Source organism: Centruroides vittatus, unplaced genomic scaffold (genome assembly GCF_030686945.1).
Source record: "Centruroides vittatus isolate TY-2023 unplaced genomic scaffold, ASM3068694v2 contig_1758, whole genome shotgun sequence".
NCBI classification, from domain to species: domain Eukaryota; kingdom Metazoa; phylum Arthropoda; class Arachnida; order Scorpiones; family Buthidae; genus Centruroides; species Centruroides vittatus.
In genome coordinates, this window is record NW_027121073.1 from 9,119 (window position 1) to 32,809 (window position 23,691).

The window sequence follows — 23,691 nt, forward strand, 5'->3', positions numbered from 1 at the left end:
AACGGGAAAAGTGTACAGTACAGGGACAAAACCACCACTAAAAGAATTGACAAAAAGTTGCAGCTCGGCATTATGACCATGTCAAAATAAGTAATGACTTGTTACAATTAGTTTGGTTTATCTGGTTAAGGCAACGCAACACGTGAGCGATAAACTAGATAAATTATACGGCCGGATGTCCGAGCGGTCAAGGTGGCAGCTCACCGCTCTGAGGGTCCCGGGATCGGATTCGAACCGGTCGAAAAATTTCGGGAATTTTTCGACCCGTTCGTCCGTTACCACTCGCCCGCCCTTTTGTGGGCCTGGCCGAATTTATAATGGGTTTAATAAAAGAAGCCTCTTAGTGCCCAAAAGACGAAAGGAGTAAATAGGAAAAAAACTAAAAGATTTTGTATATTGCAATGGTGATAAAATTGATTTTCAGTAGAGTACCTAGATATCAGAGTAGTGACACACGCGTCATCGCCGCCATGTTCTGTCGACTGTCATCACGTGGTCTATGGGTTTAAATTTAGAAATGACGATTTTCTTTAGTTTAGTAAAGCATTTTTACGAATAAAATGCTTTATTAAACTAAAAAAAATCGTCATTTCTAAATTTAAACCCATAGATCACGTGATGACAGTCGACAGAACATGGCGGCGATGACGCACGTGTGTCGCTACTCTGATATCTAGGTACTCTAATTTTCAGTAACTACCTTGATGAATTCTTATCACAAAAATTATTTAAAAATAACATAATACTTCAGTTAAAATCATTTAAATAATTTACTCAGTTTATATTTTATTTTTTAAAAATATTAATTAAAATATATAAAATTTTTCTAAAAGTAACTAAAACAAAAATATAAATAACACGGATATGACGTCATCGTTTTCTGACGTCATTTCCGCGCGAATTTTGTTTACACATTGATTAATCCAGGTGGCGTAATCGTAGGCACATGTGATCTTGATCTGTGCCTCTTATTTTTACATTCGATTTTTTTTTTTTTTTGATAAGTTGATTAACTTTTATTTAGTTCTGTAGAGCTCAAGATGTCGGAAAAGCAAAGAACGAGCCCGATTAAAAACTTTTTATCCGGTGGTGTTGGTGGCATGTGTTGTGTTGCTGCTGGTCATCCTTTAGATACCATTAAGGTAATTTCATGTTTCAAACGTATAATTTAATGATTAATTAAAATGACTGGAATCTGTTCAAATATGATTATACCATTGATAAATAGGGTAACCTAAAAATTATTGAATAAATTGTACTGTGTTTTCAAGTGAACTTTCTTGCAAAAGGAATATATTATCAGATAAGTTTTCAGTTACATTCTTTATGAAAAAAGTTAAGAGTACTTTTGTCATGAAAAATATAACTGAAAATTGTTACATAACTCGTTAGGAAAATGTAAAAACCAGAACTGGGAACACTTCAACAACTCACGCATCAATGTTTTTACTTCCCGGCAATACTTTTTGATTAAATGAATGCTTGCTTTCCTGAATGCTTGCTTGATGAGACTTCTTCGGGTTAACAACTAAATCGGAACACTTTGATGACTGAAAGCTTTATCGAGTGAGTCAAAACTGTTTATTAAAAGTATTGGTGGGAAGTAAAGGTGCTGATGCTTGTGTTTTTAACTCATTAGAATTACATTGGAAACAAGATATTTTTATAATGGGTGCATTTCCTTGTCGAGCAGCTATGTAAGCAAACCAATGACAGATCATTTCGTATGAAACAAACTATGTTATGATACTTTTAATTATATCATTACTATGGATTTGTTATTTATATACAAAGAGTAATTTTAAAAAGTACCAAGAAAGGAAAATATTGATATAACCACACAGACTTGTTAATTGGATTTAAGCAAATTGTGATATTATTTAGTTTGTTTTCTGTTTGTGTTTTTTGATTTAGTTTTTCTGGATGACATCAAGATCAAATGTATTATCTATATCAGCAATTGGAAATCTTTCTGACCTCACGGACCACTAAACTCACAATTTTGAATCCCGCGGACCACTATCATAAATTTTTTTAAACGATACAAAATCTATAGATTAATGATCATAAAATTTCAATTTTACTGTATTAATATGAAGTTTGTGTGTTTAATTATAACAAATTAATGCAAGTCTAAAGTTCGTTGCTGTTTGTTTGAAATAAGTTTATGGATTCTTAGCATTTTTTCACAAATGACAACAATCGCACTCACTATAGTGTTTATTGTTTATTATTTATTGATAACAGTCACTTCAAATTTGGTTTTAGATTCAAATAAAAAACCCCCAATGAGTGAAAAAAAGCAATTAAGCATTTTGCATTTCTTTCTTAATACTTCGCATAACCTTCAGTTGATCAATGTTAAAATTTCTCCACGGCCCACCAGAATTTTCTCACAGATCATCAATGGTCCATGGACTATTGATGGTCCATGAGAAAATGTTGCAGATCGTTGATCTGTATTGTTAAGCAGCACCGTAACTAGCCTTTTATGCGCCCGGTGCAAGTTTCTGTAACTACACCCCAAAACTATGACACAAAACTTGGTTTAGGTCATTTCTGCACCCTGTGCCTGGGCATCGCTGGCACCGCCCTAGTTACGGCACTGTTGTTAAGTTATTGACACAACTTTTTAACACTTGTTTTATTAACACTTTATTTAATATCCGAGCACGTCTTTTAGGGCAGCATATATTACAACGTCTGAGAAGAGAAGAAGAAGGGGTAACAATATTGTGAGATCTAATAGACATAGTATACTAAGTGTTGCCAGATCTAATACGTATTACACATAATTTTATTGATTTCCAACATATATGTATAAATGAGGATGTTTGTTTCTTTGTTCATTCCCTATACATCCCTAGGTTTGACCAATTGCTATGAAATTCAGCAGTTATGTTAACATACTTCTAACATACATAATGACATACTGTCCCAAAATATTGATTGAATTTCTATATATCAATTAATTTCTGTCTACATTAGATTTGCTGGCTTTACATGTTGTGCCATCTGTTGGCAAAGAATTTAAGAAAATATCATGTCTAATAATATAATCAGGCTATTTCAATACTACTATTAATAAGCAGTAAAGTAGCCTGATTTAAATTCAGTAATCGTTTTATTATAAAATATCATGCTTTGAGATGTTTATATATCTAATAATATAATATCATATGTATTTTATATTGCCAGCTCTATGCAAACCAGTTTTTATTGGTGGAACATGTGTTTCTATGGCAACCATGTTCAAATTCAAGTGTTTCTTAAAATGATGAAGGAGTGAGTACATGTCAGGAGTTGCAATTTGGCACGGAGTATTTGGTGCCCAAATTATGCGCACATAAAATAAATCAGACTTGTAGATAGTCAGGGAACCAAGAACCGGGTCAAAAGAAAATAAGAAATTGAGACAATTTCTACAAACAGGCATGAGTGTGAGATTTGCCTTGCATTGTCACACTCTCCGAGACGTAGTCTCATCCCAAAAATGGCTTTGCCGTTTTACTTGTTTTTGTTGTTATTGTCTGGTAAAATTTATTTTTGTACCAAATGTAAAGATGAGGGAAAATTATTAGAAATTATTAATAAATAAAGAATTTTGTCATAACCAATGGAAAAAAAATTTTTGCTTAAACTATATATTTTGTAAGTTTCTATTTAAATTCAAATATATTCTGTATATGTTTACATAGAATATATTTTTGCTTTGGTTTTTCTTTATATAATAGTAACTTCAGAAAAAGTTATTATTACATAATAATTAATATATCTTAAATTAGATTTATTATAATAATACAGTAGAGAGTCGTTAATCCGAACCCCGGTTATCCGAATCGCCGGTTATCAGAACGATTTTCAGTCGGACTGTGTTGTGCCAAATCGAACGTTTTTGATACTAGATTTATCTCTAAAGTATAATTTTCATGTTTTTATATTCTTCAATATATTTATTTTGTTTGTACAAAATAAAGAAATAATTTTTAACGATACAATAGCCTCGATTATTATTATAAAAATTTTCGTTAGGCTTAAAATCGACAAAAATTCAACACGAAGCGACACGCAACAGAGAAAAATTTCAACATCAGACAGGTTAATATATTTTTTCGTACATAATCGGTTATCCGAACAAATCACTAATCCGAACAACTCCATTCCCCAATTGATTCGGATTAACGACTCTCTACTGTAATACTTCAAAAGAAAATAAATATTTCTTATTTTACAATTAAAATTATTTGTTTTAAAATATATGAATTTTTGTTTGTCAGGTTCGACTACAAACAATGCCTAAACCTCTTCCAGGAGAACGTCCACTTTACACTGGAACACTTGACTGTGCTAAAACCACAATTGTAAAAGAAGTAAGATTATATTTCTCTTCATCTTTAAAAGATATTAACATCTGAAATATTTTAAAGAATTAGATAAAATGTGAATTGTTGAATTAATACTCTAATATTATGTTAAAGCTGCACACCCAATATTCTTAAATGAATGTAAATTTGAAATTTAGTCTTTGTTGAAATTATCAATAATAGATATGATTTAAATTTTTGTTTACTAAAGATTAGATAATATTTCACAATTCAGAACTCGAATTCATTAAAGAAATAGAAATTTTTCTGTTTTTTCATATTTATTGTCATGACTTTATGCAAGTAAAAATAATATAATTATTATTTTTTACAAATTTCAACTACTAAAGTAAATACTTTACCTTAATAGTTGAAATTTTTTCTATAATTATCTTAATGGTGGCAAATATTTTATGTAGGATGGTAAAAAGCAATTACATATTTGATGTAGTTCATTTATCATTGGGTGAAAAATAAATAATTGTGATTGGAAAAAATTTAGATAGTTAATATTTAAGTATAAATTTCAGTTCATAAATATTAATACTGTTTAAAACATATGAAATGAAAAATTGCATCTTATTTTGTCTGCTTGAGGTTGACTTTGCTAATCCCATTTAAGGCTTCTTGATTTTCAATTATCCCTATACCTTGTTAATGCAGCTCTCACTTTTGAGTTATCTTTTCTTTTAGATTAATAACTGAAATAAGACTGATGATTATTATACAAGGTGGTATTGGAAAGCTCGCAGACTGTAGCTAGCATAATTGTGCCATTCAATTAAACTGCACAATCTGGTGAAGGTCATCACTTCTAAGTCTGCTGAGTCAGCAGACTTAGAAGACATTACTCAGTATGCTGAGTCAGCATACTGAGTAATGTCAGATAGTGAACACACATTCAATCATTACATATGGTTTTGTAAAATAGTTAGCAGTCATAGGAGCAATCATATGTCAAGCTCAGGAAATCTGCCAAGACCCTCAGAATGCTTCAACAGGCTTATACTGACCATTTGTTAGGCCAAACACAGATTCTTTTGAGTGGCACACGTTTCAAGGCTTGTCAAGTATCCGTTTAAGATGACAAGCATTCCAGATGGCCAACCATCAGCAAAATGGAAGAAAATGTCAAAAAAATTTCTCAACTTATCCATGAGGACCATCACCAAACAATCCATCTGCTCTTTGAAATTGTTGGAATAAGTTATGGAATGTGCCAAGAGATCTTCAAGCACAATCTGAATGCTGTGTTGCTTCAATGTTTATGCCTCGGATCCTGACAGTTGAGCAGAAGCAGCAACGTCTTGACATGTGCAAGAGCTGGGCATGCTAATGACAACTCAAATTTGTTGTCACGTATCATTTTGGCTGATGTGAGGCCCGGAAATAGCCTCCCAAAAAAAGGATATGTACAAGTTTGTTAAGTCAAACCCCAAGATTATAACTTTTATAAGTGTCGAGTCGGCGACACCGAACTTTGATGTCGGTGCTCATAAAGAGTAACGGGAAAAACAAAATTTTAGGTAAAGAAAATTTAGAAAGAAAAATATTCAAAATTTTAAGATGCAATTTAGAAAGCAAAATGAAACTAGAAAGAAAAAATATCAAAATGAGCGTAGGTGTCATAGTCAACAATTAAACACGATCATAGTCTAAAACACGCGGCCCGCGGGCCGCTTGTGGCCCATTAAACATGTTTATGCGGCCTGCCAAGCATTTCTAAAATTGAATTTATTTTATCGACTTTCTCCCATCAATATATTGTTATAAAATTAATTATAATAAAATGGTAGTACATACTAAACCGAAACAATTTTTTGTGACGAGTTACTCACTTGTCGGCGACTTGTTTAAACATGCAATACGAATGCGCTGCGTCTGTGCTTGTTTGTGTTTGCTTCTGTTACACAATCAGTCAGACTGGTAAGCTGTTAACTAGCAATTTTAGCAATTCTTGTGTTTCTTGAAAGGCGTGAGTGCAATATTATTGTCAAAAAGGTAATATTAGAGTTTTTTTTATTCAAAATTAAGTTTTCCTACAAATTTTTTTAACTTTCAAATTTTTAATTCATAATAGCATGTCGGAAAAGCAAACAAAAAAACGGAAGGTTGCGGATGAGCACAGGCATTTCCAAGAAAAGTGGAAATTTGATTATTTTTTCACTTTCGTCAAAGATAAAGCTGTATGCTTAATATGCTCAGAGACTGTGTCGACATTAAAAGAATATAACATAAAAAGGCATTACGATACAAAACATGAACAACAATATAAAAACTTAACAGGACAACTTTGGATAGATAAGTTTAATCAAATGGAGAAAAACTTGGGAAAGCAACAGGCTATTTTTAAAAATCAAGCTATTTTATCAAATACGGCAGTAAAGGCTAGTTTTGTTGTCAGTCAAATACTGGCAAAAAAAAAATGAAACCCTTTGCGGATGGAGAGATGATAAAAGAATGTCTGACTGCTGTTGCAGAAATAGCATTTCCTGATAAAATAAATATTATTTCAAACATTAGTTTATCAAGATTCACCATTGCAAGGAGAATTGGAGACTTGTCCGAGAACGTAGCAACAACGCTTCGTGAACGCATTGCAAAATTCGAATACTGTTCTTTGGCACTTGATGAGAGTTGCGATATTAGCGATACAGCACAACTGGCTATATTTATACGTGGTATTGACACCAAATTTAATATTACCGAAGAATTGTGTTCACTGATTCCAATGCAAGGGACTACAACCGGCAAAGACCTGTACGATGAACTAAAGTCTGTGTTGGAAAATTTTTCAATTTCATTAGAAAAGATTATTGGTATATCGACAGATGGAGCACGAGCAATGTCAAGCATGGAGGTAGGAGTATTGGGAAGGCTATTTCAAGACATTAAGAAGGTCACAGGAAGGGAAATATTCGTTAACCACTGCATAATTCACCAGGAAAATTTGTGTGAGAAAAGATTGAGTTTGCCAAATGTCTTAGTACCAATAATTAAACTAATCAATTTTATAAAGTCGCGTACGTTAAATCACCGTGAATTTAAAGAATTCCTGAAAGATTTAGAAACTGAATATGGCAACATGGTTTTTAATACCGAAGTACGTTGGCTTAGTAGAGGTGCAATGCTAAAAAGAGTATACAACTTAAAAAGCGAAATACAATTGTTCTTGGATATGAAGGGATATGACTTTCCTCATTTTGTTAATAAAGAACGGATGTGCGATTTTGGGTTTCTTATCGACATGACTCAGCATCTGAATGATCTTAATGTGGAACTTCAAGGCAAAGGACAGTTTATTCACAATTTGTATGATAAAATTCAGGGTTTTGAGCGCAAATTAAAATTGTGGAAACAGCATCTTTTGCAGAATAATGTGTCTCACTTTCCACATTTAGAAAAAGAAAACGTTACTACTTCTCAAAAATACGCACAATATATAGACATTTTAATCAGCGAATTTCAATTACGATTCCAAATGTTCAAAGCTGAGAAGACAGCGGTTTCCATGAAAATGTTTTCCTCGCCATTTAATATCAATGTGGATACAGTTCCCGAAGACTTTCAAATGGAAGTGATTGACATGCAGAATAATACCGATTTAAAAAATGTATTTTTCTCAGTAAACATCGAAAATTTTTATAAATCTTATGCGAGCCCTGAGAAATTTCCTCTTTTGATGAAAAATGCAAAGCAAATGATGTCTCTGTTCGGAAGTACGTATGTTTGCGAACAATTATTCTCAACCATGAAATTAATCAAAAATGACCACCGATCAAGACTGAGTGATGTACTATTAGAAAGCTGCGTACGTGTAGCTATCTCATCAATTCCGGCTGATATTGATCAGCTTGTATCGAAAAAACAGTGCCAAATTTCTCATTAAAAATTTCAAGTAAATTTGTTTTTCTGTTCTTTTCTTGTTTGTTTTTATTTTGCATTAAAATTTGTATATGAAATCTTTACTTTTTTTTAATTTTATATTTTTTTATTCTAATGTTTATTATAAATAAAGTTTTGTAAATTATTAATAAGTGTTACTTTATGTGCAGCTCACCAAAAAATTTTAAAATTTAAATTGGCCCGTTGATTAAAAAGGTTTCTCACCCCTGGTCTAAAAGACGGTGTCGTATAAGCCTTCTCTTGCCGACCTTTCCCGCGACCTATACAAAGCTCCATTTACACCTGGAGACAGGTGGGATACCAATTGGGAAGTGAGGAGGAAAAGAGTTAGCCAATTAGCAATGATTTGATCCCGAGAAAATTATAAAACTTCCGATGTCGAGGACAACGGAGCTCCCTCTGTAGAATACATCTGTTGTGATCGTCCCTCTCTTCCATTTTTTTTTTGTGCTTCAGCTTGCAGCTATTTTGTGCTTCTTTTCTATATCGAACATTGACTTGACGTCGCCCCGGGGCTCCGTCAGCATTGGACAAGAAAAGGGAAAAGAACTCGTGAAGACTAGAAAACCAAACTTCAGACTTGCGAACATCAACTTAATTGTGTAAGCATTGTCTCCTAAATAAACGGTTTCTCTGTGAAACACTTGTGTTTTTCTGCCTCCGAAAAAACTGCCACCCACATGCGTATTGTCCTTAGCCATCCCGATGGTTGGGAATAAAAACTTTCCCCCATTTTGGCGAACTTACAGTGGTGTCAGAAGTAAGGGATATTTTAAGTCCCACGAACTTAGTAAGTACGCCGACGAAGGCATTGTGGCCAAAATACGTGGGTGAGAAAAATGGAGGCAGAGGCATGTGCGGCACGGCCTCATGATGGAAACGGGGCTCTTCCATCCATCTCCACCTTTGGAGGTATGATCCCAACGTTTTCGGGAGAAGTTGGACATGTCACGGACTTTTTCGACACCCTGGAAGAGATCACAAGCCTAGCGGGATGGACGCCTAGACAGTGCTTGAGTATTGTGAAGTGCAAACTCGCAGGTGTAGCTAGAGACTTCACATGGCAAGATTTAAATATGAAGTGCATGACAGATTTTGTCATCAGGCAATTCAAATGCCTGATGATCACTCGATTTGATCAAGAGCCTTACTCGATTAGGGTTCAGAAATTTCACGCGTGCATGCAACAAAGGGACGAAAGGGCACAGGAATTCACGGTCCGATTGCAAAACCTAGCCAGCGCGACAACGATAGAGCATACAGGTGCAAATGAACAGGAAAACGCGGTTATTAAACACTGTCAACAGCGAGAATTGGATGAAAAGTTGCGTGTCCAATTTCTGCATGGCCTGACTGATAAGCTGGAAAGAAAGGTGAAGTTGGACATGTCACCCAGTGGCAAACATAACGCGTTATGTTTGCCACTAGGAACAAAATGACTCATGACCCATCGACTTTTGCAGAAGCGCTGAAAATAGCAATTTGCGAGGAAACAATAGATCAGCTAGTGGGAAAAACATGGAGTTTAGTCACTAGCGTCAACGATGCAACAGAAAATCACGACACACAGGCGGAAGAAGTGAACACACTAAGAGAAACAGCCCTAGACACAAAAATAGCTCAACTTTCTAAACAATTAGAGACAATAGGAAAGATTAGATTCACAACCAACACCCAGGCCAACAAACGACTCCCGAAGAGAGGAACCATTGTGAACAAATCGAACCCAAGAAACCAACAAAACGAACAATGGGATGCGAAATCAGTGGTATCCTCAGATATCACAGCGACACCCACCGCAACAATTTTCCTCGCGACCACCGTCTACTTTTACACAAGGACAACCTCGCGCGCGATATCCTTATCATAATCCTTTCTATCCCCCATATCAAGAATGAAATCCTAATCCCCATGGAGAGGAAACAGAGGGAGAATGCTCACATTTTGCATGCCAAACTTAAATTCATGCGAGAGCGGAAGGTATGCGCCATCGCCCCTTCAATGGTTTGGCGGGACCATCGCAACACCGTATTAAAGATGGAGAGCAATTAGAAATGCTTCAGAATGGTCGGATCTAGCAGGGAATCTGTTATACCCCATTCAAAACCGCCAATTTTGGCCTATGCCTTTTTCCCCAATGCAGTTTACACCTGTCAAATACAGAAACGACAGACATAGCGAACTGTTACCCCTTTATTCCCCGAGTTATGGACAAAGCGGGTTTGGATGCAGCCCTGGCATGGAGAGCACGCCAAACAACGTAGCCCCTCCTAGATTATTAGCATTGCCTGCCCCAGAAAATAAACCAAGAGAGAATAATCAAACGCGAGAAATAGATAGAGTTACTTCAGTAAATTTTCGGGAACAAAATTGCGAGATAGAAAGACTATCTGAAGGTCTAGTTCAAACCCAATTAGCGGGAATTAATGAGTCAAAAGGCAAAGATTTACCCCCGTGTACGATGATTTGCGAAATCAAAAAAAAAAAGTACGATTAACAATAGATACAGGCACAGCTGTTACTTTAATAACTAGTACCCTTTTCCCTAACAGAACAACTGCCACGAGCCGAAACAAGGGCAATAAACTTAGTTAGTGTTACTGGACATATCATAGAAATGCGCGGAAAGTTCAGATTGAAATTTAAAATAAGACGATTGGTATTTTATCACGATTGTTATTTAGTAAAGCCCGAAATCACAGAACCAAATCACGGGATTTTAGGCAGGGACATCATCGAAAAATACGACGTCACAATTTCTGTTAAAAACGCGACGTTAAGCTTTCCCTTGGGAGACACCGTGACCTTTTGGGGGACAGCTGAATTACAAGAAAATTTTAGCAACCCTAAGCAGACAGAAAAAGTGGAAGAAATACGAGAACAAATCAAAACAAATGAAGTTGCAGCGACAGAGGATGATTCTACCACTAGTAGAAATGGGAGAAATGGGGATAATAATTATTATGACAGAAACGTAGATAAGAGAAAAAAAACGAGACACATACAAAGAAAAGAACAAAAGGAGAAACGAAATTTAAGACACACGAAAGCTGATAGCTCAGACAAGAAAGAGAGCGATACGTCAGCCGATGTAGTATTGTTAAACAATTATGTAGTTCCTCCGCGATCAGAGGTTATTGTAGAGGGAAAAGTCCATCCACAAGCGACAAATCAGATAGGAGTAGTTGAACCTTCACCCTTTGAAAGAGAAGAAGTTTTTGTTGCGAGTACATTGGTAAATACCCGGAAGCAAGGTAGAATACCTGTTAGAATTTTAAATACAAAAACACAGCCTGTAAAAATCAATAAGGGAAGTAATGTAGGGACTTTTGTCTTAGCGGAAGAGGAAACACAGCAAGAGGCCAAGCGAAATGAAATGATGCGATCAAATGAAAATGAATTAACTAGAGCTCAGTTTGCAAATCTGTTTAACCTTAGCGAAATAGGGAAAGACAAGTTAACCCCTTTATTGGACCTACTATATAAATATAAACACGTGTTTGCGAAAGCTGATTTCGACTTAGGCTATTGTGATTTAATAGAACATAAGATAGATACAGGGAATAGCCCTCCTATTTGTCAAGCCCCATACAGAATCCCTTACGCGCAAAGAGAAATAATGGACAATTTAGTAGAAAATATGATTAAAAGTGGGGTAGTTGAACCGTCTGTCCTCCCCTTGGTCAGCACTGGCTTTATTGGTCGCTAAGTAGCCACAAGGCTATAGATTGGTTGTAGATTACCATCAATTGAATAAAATTACAAAAATAGATCCTTATCCTTTGCCCCTTGTTCAAGAGTCATTAAGTTTACTAGGAAAGGCAAGATATTTTTCCACGATGGACACCTTAAGTGGATATTGGCAGTTACCATTAAACCCAGACTCAAAAGAAAAGACTGGATTCAGTACCCCGTCAGAGCATTACCAGTTTAACCGTATGGCTATGGGACTTTGCAGTGCAGCCACAACCTTCCAACGTCTTGCAGATTTGATACTAATGGGCTTGAAACACAAAATCTGTCTGGTTTATATGGATGACATCCTAGTGTTTAGTTCTGATGTCAAATCACACTTAGAGTGCTTAGAATTGGTCTTTCAACGTCTGGCAAGTGCGGGGATAAAACTTAAACCCAAAAAATGCAGTTTCTTGAAACGACAAATAAAATTCCTGGGACACGAAGTGTTGGAAGAAGGCATCCGACCCGACCCAGCGAAAATAGAGTGCGTTAAAAATTTTCCCCGACCACAAAGTGAGAAGGACATTAGAGCATTTTTAGGTTTGACAGGTTACTATAGGTGACATATTTCTCAGTACGCAAAGATTTTGAAGCCCCTTTCCGATTTACTGAAGAAGGTTGAGAAATTCCATTGGACCGAGAACCACAAAGCAGTATTTGAAAGGTTAAAAGAAACATTAATATCGGCTCCATTACTACGATCACCAGACTTCGATAGCCCCTTTATATTGGCAACCGATGCATCAAACACTGCGATAGGTGCAGTGTTGTCGCAGAAAGATGAGCGTGGAGAACTTCCGGTGGCTTACGCAAGCAGGTTGCTCAAGCCAGCTGAAAGGAATTATAGTACCACAGAGAATGAATGTCTATCTGTAATTTGGTCAATCAAACGCTTTAGACCCTATTTGTATGGAAAAAAGTTTAAAATAATCACGAATCATAGACCCCTTAGATGGCTCATTAATGTTAGAGATGAAGGTTTGAGACTAAGTCATTGGAACCTAGCGCTCCAGGAACCTACCGCTCCTGGTTTGTGTATGATCTCGAACTGTGTATCAGTTCGAGATCATACACAAACCAGGCAAAGCACATACAAATGCTGATGCGCTGAGCCGCTTGCCCGTAACAAAAATAGACGAGGTGCAGCCGATTTTTAGTAAAGAACAAGTTAGTGGACAACAGCAAAAGGATCCCTTTTGTAGTCGACTAAAGAAACAATTAATGGGAGACCCGTCCTTCCAAGAGACAAACCTAGATGCAGCAAACTTTTATCTAGACACAGATCAAACTCTTTACCATAGAAAGACAATAGCTCAAAGAAATGAGGTTTGGGACAGATTAGTAATTCCCTAAATAATGATTGGATACATTTTAAAATTATTTCATGACATTCCTAGCTCAGGACATCTTGGTGCAAAAAAGATGTGAAAGAAGTTGCAAAAACAGTTTTATTGGCCCGAGATGAATAAACATATAATGCACTACTGCGATAGTTGTCAGGAGTGCACAATGAGGAGAAGACCCCTGCATGGTCTTCAAGCCCCTTTGCAGACGTTTCCAAAAGTATCGAGACTTTTTGAGCGTACTGCATTGGACATTCAAGGCCCACTCCCTGTAACTCATCATGACAACAAATATTTATTAGTTTTCATAGACCATTTCTCTAGATGGGCGGAAGCGATCCGTTTGCCCGGCATTACTGCTAAAAACAGTGGTGAAAGCGTTTGTCATGCAAATTATTTTAAGACACTCTGTCCCAAAACAACTGCTTACTGATAGAGGATCCAATTTTGTTTCTAAGGTAATGAAGGAAGTATGCGATTTACTGCGTATAGAAAGACTCCTTATGACTGCATATCACCCTCAGTGTAATGGAATGGTAGAATGTCTGAATAAAACGCTCATAGACATTTTAACCCATTATGTTGACAAGGACCAACGTAATTGGGATGAAATGATCCCTTACGCACTTTTCACTTATATACAACTGTGCATTCGAGCACAAATGAAACCTCCGTTTTATTTAATGTATGGACGTGACCCTACATATCCATTTGATATAGTTACAGAACCGAATAGACTCAGTTATGATGTAAGCGAAAATTTCTCGAGCGAACTCAGAATTCGATTGAATTCAGCACACAAAGTAGCGCAGGAACATGCAGAAAAAGCCGCAATAGACAGAAAAGAATATCACCAGCGCAAAAACAAACCTTACAAATTTTCAGTAGGAGATTGCGTCTTTGTAAAGGAAGTAGTAGTCCCCTCTGGTTTGAAACAAAAGTTAGCTCCCAGATGGCAGGGACCCTATCGGATCGTTGCCGAGACAAGCCCGGTAGATTTCATCGTTCAGCACATACAAACCGGAAAGAAATTGCATACGCACGCCAATCGAATGAAATCTGCGATAGCTCATTTCAGAATTTAAGCAGACCCTTGAGGAGAATGATAACCCAGAAATAGGAAATTTTAACTCACATTTAGGTAGTGATGCAGAGTCACCTCAATCGGAATTAGTTGACCCCTGGGATGAGGTCATATTGCACTCAATCCAACAGGAAAGGACAGACTCAAACACGAGCTACAGAATCCGAACAACCCGAGGCCCCTTTTCAAATTTCCCACAATTACTCTCTTCGAAGCAGAGGACCCGTAAGTGAGTACCCTTGGGTTCTTCCAAAATCATCAGGTTATATACCACCTTGCGTAGCGACGGTTGTGGACGTGGAAATCACGGATGCTCTATCCCGAGGCCAACGTCACGAGCGCCGGTCACTGCCTACTCCCATTGGATTATTTAACGAAAATTGTAAATGGTGATCTCTTTTGCCTGTTTAGAAGAGGTCATCGTCCCCAGTGAGGAGGAGGTTAGTTTGTAAAAATACGCATGTGCTTTCAACGAATTGTCGGAAATCGGAACTTTGCTAGTAATGTGAAACACTTTCTTTCATAGATGATGGAATTGAAACCTGTAACTTTTTATTCACTGGTAATGATACTATGTGTCACATACGAAGCTTTGACCATCGTACCTACCCGCTTTGACTAAAGGAATCATATTTTTGCCGCAAGGGAATTTTCTCATGACAATGAGCCAATGGACTCTCGCTATAGAAATTTTGTTTGAGGGATATGATGAATATCTAGGTGGTCTACATCGTCACCTATCTTCTTTAAACTCCGTAGTTAGGAAAGGAATGCAGAGGAAAGATGACCCTATGCGACCCTTGTGGATCTTAGCAGCAACAGAATTGGCAAATTTACAACTAACGTTCGACGATCTCGAGACAGAATATCAAGAATTGAAAACAACAGTTACCACAAACAGTCACTCTCAGAACAAACGAGGATTGGTAGACGTGGGAGGAAAGATCCTAAAATTTTTATTCGGAACGGCCACTTCAGAAGAAATCGAGGCGACAAACAGTAGGATAGACAGTTTATCTAAAAATCAACAGAAAATCATACACATTTTGGAAGCGCAAACAACAGTGATGAACCAAACCCTGCAGGCAGTCAAGGACAATCAGAAATACATCGACATGATGATAAAATGTCAGGAATATCTAGATAAAGAACTTCAGATGTTTAGCTATACTTTTGTAGTAAGCACTGCACTCCGATATGCAGAAAATGCTGTATCTGAATTTAGAGAAGGAATCACAAATTTAAGACAAGCCATTGAAATGTTGGAGAACGATCGACTTAGCTCTTATTTCATGTCAAGGTCTCAGCTGTTAGAGGCATTAACAGAAGTTAACAAACACCTACCGGGAGGAATAGCACTAATTGAGCCCTTAAATGAAGATAACGTTTTTAAATACTTCCAGTGGATCACTACTACAGCCGTAGCCCTACCGACTACTCTTAGAATTTTTGCGAAGTTTCCATACTCTTGAAGGATACTTCAATCTCTATGAAATTGTAAAATTTCATGCCTATTTTTCCCTTTCGAAGACATTCGCTTACTACCAAGTTGATTACCCGTATATAGCATTATCCAGAGATAGACAGCTCTATATGTTGCTAGAGGCACATGACCTACAAAAATGTAAAATTGGATTAACAACCATTTGTTCACTGGAAGTGGCAGTCTGGAAACTTCCCTATCAATCCTGCAAATATGCACTGTTCATGGGGGATGAGCCATCGGTCAACAAATTGTGCAAAAGAAAGGTTACAGTATACCCAAAGCCCATGTTCCAACACATTGACGAGGAAGGAACTTGGATATACTCAACTCCTTCACCTTTAAATTTGGTCGTCGATTGTAATCCCATAAACAGGATCATTCATTCTCAAGTAAAAATGATCAAGTTAAACAATACTGGAATTTTTAAACTCCCTATGACTTGTGTCGGTCACGTACCCGGAATACGTCTCAAGTTTCATTTTCAATCGAGAACAACCTTCAAGGTTGCTATACGAAACCATTATGTCATTCCAGCAATAACGGATATACTCAATCTTATGGAAACCAAGATCTTGTTAGAATATATCCAAGAAAACATTACTACGAACGTCCTTCGAACCAATGAACGAGATTGGTCATTGGAATTTTCTGGACGGATGCTTTGAGATATAAGTAAAGATATAGGATCAGTAAGAACTGACGTCTTTTCAACAACACCGAGTATCACGCATCAACCACTACCGACTTGGACCCTTGTACTTACAATAGCCCTTGCAACACTTATGATGACCATTTTGATTTTCTGGAAATGCCGCAAACATTCACGTTGTCCGAGGAAATGGGAAACTACATTAACACATCCTTTACATCAAAATATAGAACGAACGGAATCAACCCCAATCGAATTAATCGAGCTGATGCCAATAGATGTCCGACCGAGGACCCAAACCGAAAAACGAGAATCAGAAAAAATTATGTTAGCATTACTTGACCAGGAGGAACCAGTTACACCTCTCGTCAGAATAGAAACAATCCCTACGCAAATGAGACGCATGTAGAGTTCGCGTGGAAAGATCCGGACTTCTATAAGCATTAAACTTTTGTACTCATTAGTCAGAAGAAAAATTATTATTCAATTGCGTTCTTTTCCTTTCATTTAGAATCACCAGTATGGCAGAAGGTTGACGAACTCCGACAGCCACCACCTTAGCAAACATTAGACAAACGTCAACAACTAATCCGATAACGGACCCATCAATAGTCACCATATGTGAATGTCCTGTATGTTACGAGTATATGAGTCCGCCGATACATCAATGTCAATCAGGGCATTTGGTTTGTTCAAAATGCAGAGAAAAAGTTCAACGATGTCCAGTTTGCCGAGGAGTGATGGAGAGAAGCAGGAATTTAGTTCTAGAACGACTGTCAGAAAAGATAGCTCTTCCATGTAAGTACAAAGATCAGGGATGCACCGAAAGCTGACTTTTGCAAGATAGACAAGCCCATGAACGATATTGTCCATTTAAAACCTGCACCTGTCCATCCTTGGAATCATGTCTATGGGGAGGTACAGTACATATCAACAAATTATCAACCATATATCAGAGCGAAATTCGGATATGATAAACATTAAGCATGACACCATTCGTATGATCATAGTTGGTTTGAATTTACCTCATGATTTTAATTGGACAACTTAGCTTTATTATTATTATCGACATTTCGTCATACAGATAATTAAAACTAAAGGAGAAAATAATTCATTTACCATTTGTATTATAATTTGAATAGTAGGAAATAGAAGAGATGCTACCCGTTTCATAGGAAGAATTGAAGTAGTAGGAAAAGGTAGACATATGCTATGGGAATCAATACCCAGAAGCATAACAGGAAATACACAACACATTATATCTACAGGAGACTGTTGGACATTGCCTTTGACTATGTTGGAACGTATGTTAGAAAATGGAATGTTGACAGTTACTGTAACAATCATCCCCTCCAGAACACCAAGTGGCTTTAGACGGAATTTCTTATGAAAAGGAAAAAAGAAGAAACAAAAAAAAAACAACACAAATTTTTACTCTCTGTTTTTTTTTTCTTTATATGGAAAATTTCAAATGATTGTAGATTTAAAGAAAAATTTTGTTCCTAGAAAAAGAAAATTTTAAATGAAATTGGAATAAACGCTAACGAAAGGTCGTTTTCTGTTTTCCATAGACGCCATGACTGATCCTGACCTCTCTAGATGGTACTGGGAGCCGGATTTCATCCAGTTCGAATCGTCCCAGTCTTTAGGCAGCTCTCGCGGATCAGCGGAAGATCTGTACACATTATCTCCTTCCCTTGTCCGAAAGGCTATCCTTCAAGCAAAAGCTCAAAATGAAGACCCTTCTCAACCTCCTGCAATCATTGTTATCGCTAACAAAGCTAAAGTTCCACAGAAAGAATTTGAAGAATTGAAAAAGGTAAATAAAAAGGCGGAAGAGCATGCAAGCCATTTGGCAGAAGAGAGAGAGCGAGCAAAACAACGCCATGAAGAACACCCCCTAGAGAGAGAGAGACTCAATAAACCCCAAGAGAAGGAAAGAAACAATAGACGACATACCCAATAAAGGAAGAAGAGAGAAATAAAAAGGAGGAACATAACCTTTTATATTTTGTTTGCTAGCTTTTTATATATAAATATATGCTTGCTTGAAATTTATTAAACGATTAAGGGTAATGAACAAGATAACATGCTTACTTCACAAAAGTAAATAAAACTTGAATTTGAAATTACGATCTTGTATAGCTATTGATTGTCGCGACAAACACGGACAACAAATGTTACGGAATATTTCTTTTTTTTGGAAATCGTACCTGATAAGGGTTGAGCAATGTAGCGCGAAGCCAAACGCGCGTGAGAAAACAAAGGAAAAAAAAATCAGAGAATGAGAGACAATTGTTTTTGGGAGATTATATTCATAACTGGATGCGGTCAGTCAGTGTTTGAGGCTGTCAGAGAAAATGTTGCTGACCCCAAAGCAACATTTTCCTTTGGTAGGGAGCCCTGTGAGGCCCGGAAATAGCCTCTCAAAAAAAGGGATATGTACAAGTTTGTTAAGTCAAACTCCAAGATTATAACTTTTATAAGTGTCGAGTCGGCGACATCGGACTTTGACATCGACGCTCATAAAGAGTAACGGAAAAAACAAAATTTTAGGTAAAGAAAATTTAGAAAGAAAAATATTAAAAATTTTAAGACGCAGTTTAGAAAGCAAAATGAAACTAGAAAGAAAAAATTATCAAAATGAGCGTATATGTCATAGTCAACGATTAAACGCGATCATAGTCTAAAAGACGGTGTCGTATAAACCTTTTCTTGCCGACCTTTCCTGCGACCTATACAAAGCTCCATTTACACCTGGAGACAGGTGGGATTCCAATTGGGAAGCGAGGAGGAAAAGAGTTAGCCAATTAGCAATGATTTGATCCCGAGAAAATTATAAAACTTCCGATGTTGAGGACAACGGAGCTCCCTCTGTAGAATACATCTGTTGTGATCGTCGCTCTCTTCCATTTTTTTTTGTGCTTCAGCTTGCAGCTATTTTGTGCTTCTTTTCTATATCGAACATTGACTCAACGTCGCCCCGGGGCTCCGCCAGCGTTGGACAAGAAAAGGGAAAAGAACTCATGAAGACTAGAAAACCAAACTTCAGACTTGCAAACATCAACTTAATTGTGTAAGCATTGTCTCCTAAATAAACGGTTTCTCTGTGAAACACTTGTGTTTTTCTGCCTCCAAAAAAACTGCCACCCACAAGCGTATTGTCCTTAGCCATCCCGACGGTTGGGAATAAAAACTTCCCCCCATTTCGGCGAACTTACACTGACGAAACATGGGTTTGTGGCTACAATCCTGAGACAAAACAGCGGTTGTTTCAATAGAAGAGTCCACAGTCACCATGACCAAAGGTGTGACAGATCAGGCATGCAATGAAAACCATCCTTTTTTTTTTTTTTTTTTTTTACATTAAGGATATCATTTACTGAGAACTTGTTTTCCCGTCATGATAGTCAATTCTGATTTTTAATGTGATGATTGAGGCACTTGAGAGATGTATGACAAAAAAGACTAGAACTGTGGTGCATTTGGAATTTGCTGTTGCATCTTAACAATACACTAACTCACAACTCACTAAAGGTTATGCAGTTTTTGGCAGAAAAAAAAGGTGGTTGTCTTACACATTCCATATTTGCCTGACTTAGCCCCTGGACTTTACATTCCTCCCCAAAATTAAATTGAAGCTAAAAGGACACCACTTTGAGACCATTGACAAAATCCAAATAGAATCACAAGTACTATTGACACCCTTATGGTAAGTGGACTTTAGCAGTGTCTTTAAATTGTAGAAGAGGTTCTGGGATCACTGTATATGCTCCCAAGGGGACTACTTAGAAGGGATGGCAGCTAGATTTGAAAAAGACAAACATGTAATTTTATATAGGTCTAATTTGAGAACTTTTTGACACCAACTGGTATACAATGCTAATTGGAGATTATTTATTATAATTATATAAAACTAGCAGATAGACCCGGCGTTGCTCAGACAAAAGTAATGATAATGAAGATTAAGATTATTACATTATAGTCAATCTTACCCTTTTCACAGAATGCAAGAATTGGGTCCCCCCTTTTCCAGACTAATTAGAGAATTTTTAGATGGGTCTAAGAATATGTTCGATTTCCCGCAAAAATGAAAAAAACTGCATCTGCGTCTTGCACGTCGCTTTCTTTTAACACTTCCATTGTTACTTGACACTTTCATTGTTACTTGACACTTCCATTGTTACTTGATACTTCTATTGTCACTTGACACTTCCATCAACAATGGAAGTGTTAAGACTTAATCCTGTCCCTCTCCTCCATGGGGAGGAATTTCGAAAAATTCCTTCTTACTGAGTGTTCTCGTGACATACCCTAATTACGAAGGCTATTTTTTAAATAAGGTCCGTTTTTTAATAAGAAGAAAAATACTGTAAATATTGTTAAAATATATTTTTTTCCATATTCTACATACTTTTATCTACTTTTCTACGTAATTTCCATTTTGTTTAAACATTTGTCATACCGCTCAACAATTTTTTGAATTCCGACTTCAAAGAAATCTGCCGCCTGTCAAGAAGCCCAATCCACGACTGCAGTTTTCACTTCTTCTTCGTCGTTGAAATGTTGACCACCAAGGAACTCCTTTAAGTATCGAAACAAGTGAAAATCACTGGGTGCAAGGTCTGGACTGTGTGGATGATCGTATTGAGTCAAAACGATAAAGCACTGTTTAATCTTTTTGTTTTGTGATTGTCAGAAAGCAGTCTTGGAACGCACCGAGAAAACAATTTTCGATAATTCAGTTTCTCCGAAACAATTGTATACAAAACTGATCTTGAAATCTGTGGAAATTCAATTGATAACGTTGAAATAGTGAATCGTCGGTCCTCTCGAATTTTGTTATCCACATCATGAATCAAATCTTCAGAAATCAGAGAAGGTCGGCCAGGGCGTGGCTCATCATGCACATTAACTTGCCCATCCTTGAACATTCTTACCCATTTTCGAACTTTACTGTCACTCATAGCATTATCACCGTAAACTTCACAAATCTGACGGTGAATTTCCGCTGCTGCCAAGTTTCTTGCATTCAAGAATCAAATAACAGATCGTATCTCACAGTCGGCGGGAGACTCAATTTTCTTAAACATTTTAAACTTCTACAGCTCAGCATACAGACAGACGATATGGCTGAAAATGGCGTCAAAACACGCGCAAACTTGATCAGAGCAGAAGCGCATGCATACTGCCGTGATTGCGCATTATTCTCACTTTCATTCACAAACGGACCTTATTTAAAAAATAGCCCTCATATGTACCAAATTTCAACTTTCAACTCCTAACTGTTTGGGCTCTGCGCTGATTATTATTATTATTATCAACTCGTCTCAATTATATATATAGATTTGTATTTTAGAAATAAAATAAAACAAATAAACAATTTTTGAAGTAAATTTAAGAAAATTTCTTAATATTATCATATTAAAAAATATGTGTTATTTTTAAGGGATTTTTTGGTTTATACAAAGGAATGGGTGCTCCTATTGTAGGAGTTACACCAATGTTTGCAATTTGTTTTTTTGGATTTGGTGTTGGAAAGCGTTTGCAACAAAAACATCCTGAAGAGGAATTATCGTAAGTGAAACTAGACTCATTTAATTTTGAACTAATAATAATTATTGTTTGAAGCCAAACGATAGCCATAATTAATCAGGCTAATATTATGCTATAATTAATAATTAGAAACTAAGTAATTTGGTACTAGAGGTAGATGTTAGACACCATCTCTTATCTAAATTAATAATAAGTGGAGGTTGCAGGTTCAAGTCCCACTCCAGGCTAGTTCTTTTCTTCCAGAATGTTCTAAATTATTTAATAAATTATTATAATTATTAATTTAGATAAGTATATCAAACATCGCAAAACCCAATATGTATATAGAAACATAACGAAACGATTGTCTAAATAATTGAGCTACAACTCCGCAAATTTAATGATTAATACTTAGTAATTTGTTACTAGAGATAGATTTTAGGTGCCATCTTTTAACTAAATTAATAATTATAATTTTAATAATTTATTAAATAATTTAGAACTATCTGGAAGAAAAGAACTGACCCAGGGTTGGGCTTGAACCCACAACCTCCACTTGCCATGCAGTGCACTTGCCAGTTGCACCACCTGAACCCCGAGCAAGCCTTTGCTTCTAGATGTAATTAAATTTTAGATATAACCTTACGTGGTTAATCACAGCGATGGCTGGGGATGGCACTCAGCCAGCTAACATTTTAAATTAGCGATGTTATAGCTCGCTTAATTAGGCAATCATTTGGTTATGTTTCTATATACATATTGGGTTTTGCAATGTTTGATATACTTATCTAAATTAATAATTATAATAATTTATTAAATAATTTAGAACATTCTGGAAGAAAAGAACTAGCCTGGAGTGGGACTTGAATCTGCAACCTCCACTTATTATTAATTTAGATAAGAGATGGTGCCTAACATCTACCTCTAGTACCAAATTACTTAGTTTCTAATTATTAATTATAGCATAATATTAACCCTATTCCGTATGTTTACATTGCTTAGTATCAATACATTGGGTTTTGGGATATTGATATATTTATTGATTTATTTATAACTGCTCTAATAAGAAAAAATTTTAAACATTTTATTGGAAAATAAATTATAGAATATTAACAGAAATTTTTATTTGCTGAATTCTTAAATTATACTCATAAAACTACTTGGATTTGATGAATGTCAAAAAATAGCCTTATCTTCACACCAGCAAACAATTTAAATACAAAGGTTTTCAACCTATTAATAAGCTTGCATCAGGTTGATGACTGTATACATTCTATTATATATGAGTTCTAACATAAACATTACAAATTTCAAACTTCAGAACAAGTTTGAAGTTTACAAGCATGTTCAATACAAAAATAACAAATTACCATATATCTCAGCGAATAAGACGACCTTCAGATAAGATGAGGTATAAATTTTTGTCAAAGTTTTATAGTTTTAGCATATATCTGTCCTATAAGATGACCCCCAAACTATGAACGGCCTATGAATTTTGTTTAGATCAGCAATCATCATCTGAAGAATAATAATACTGTATAGCATATATGGAATTATGTTCTATTTGTAATTTTTCGAATGAACAA

General features: G+C 36.2%; 1 protein-coding gene across 1 annotated transcript in view; it reads left to right on the forward strand.

The window, feature by feature from the left end:
- Positions 1-931: 931 nt before the first annotated feature.
- The window catches only part of LOC136969188 (mitochondrial carnitine/acylcarnitine carrier protein-like), a 56,467-nt gene continuing 33,707 nt past the window's right edge, over positions 932-23,691 (forward strand). The window contains exons 1-3 of the mRNA XM_067263282.1: positions 932-1,142; positions 4,278-4,370; positions 22,020-22,147. Coding sequence (XP_067119383.1) covers positions 1,041-1,142; positions 4,278-4,370; positions 22,020-22,147 — 323 coding nt within the window. The 5' untranslated portion in view covers positions 932-1,040. The remainder of the gene's footprint in view (positions 1,143-4,277; positions 4,371-22,019; positions 22,148-23,691) is intronic.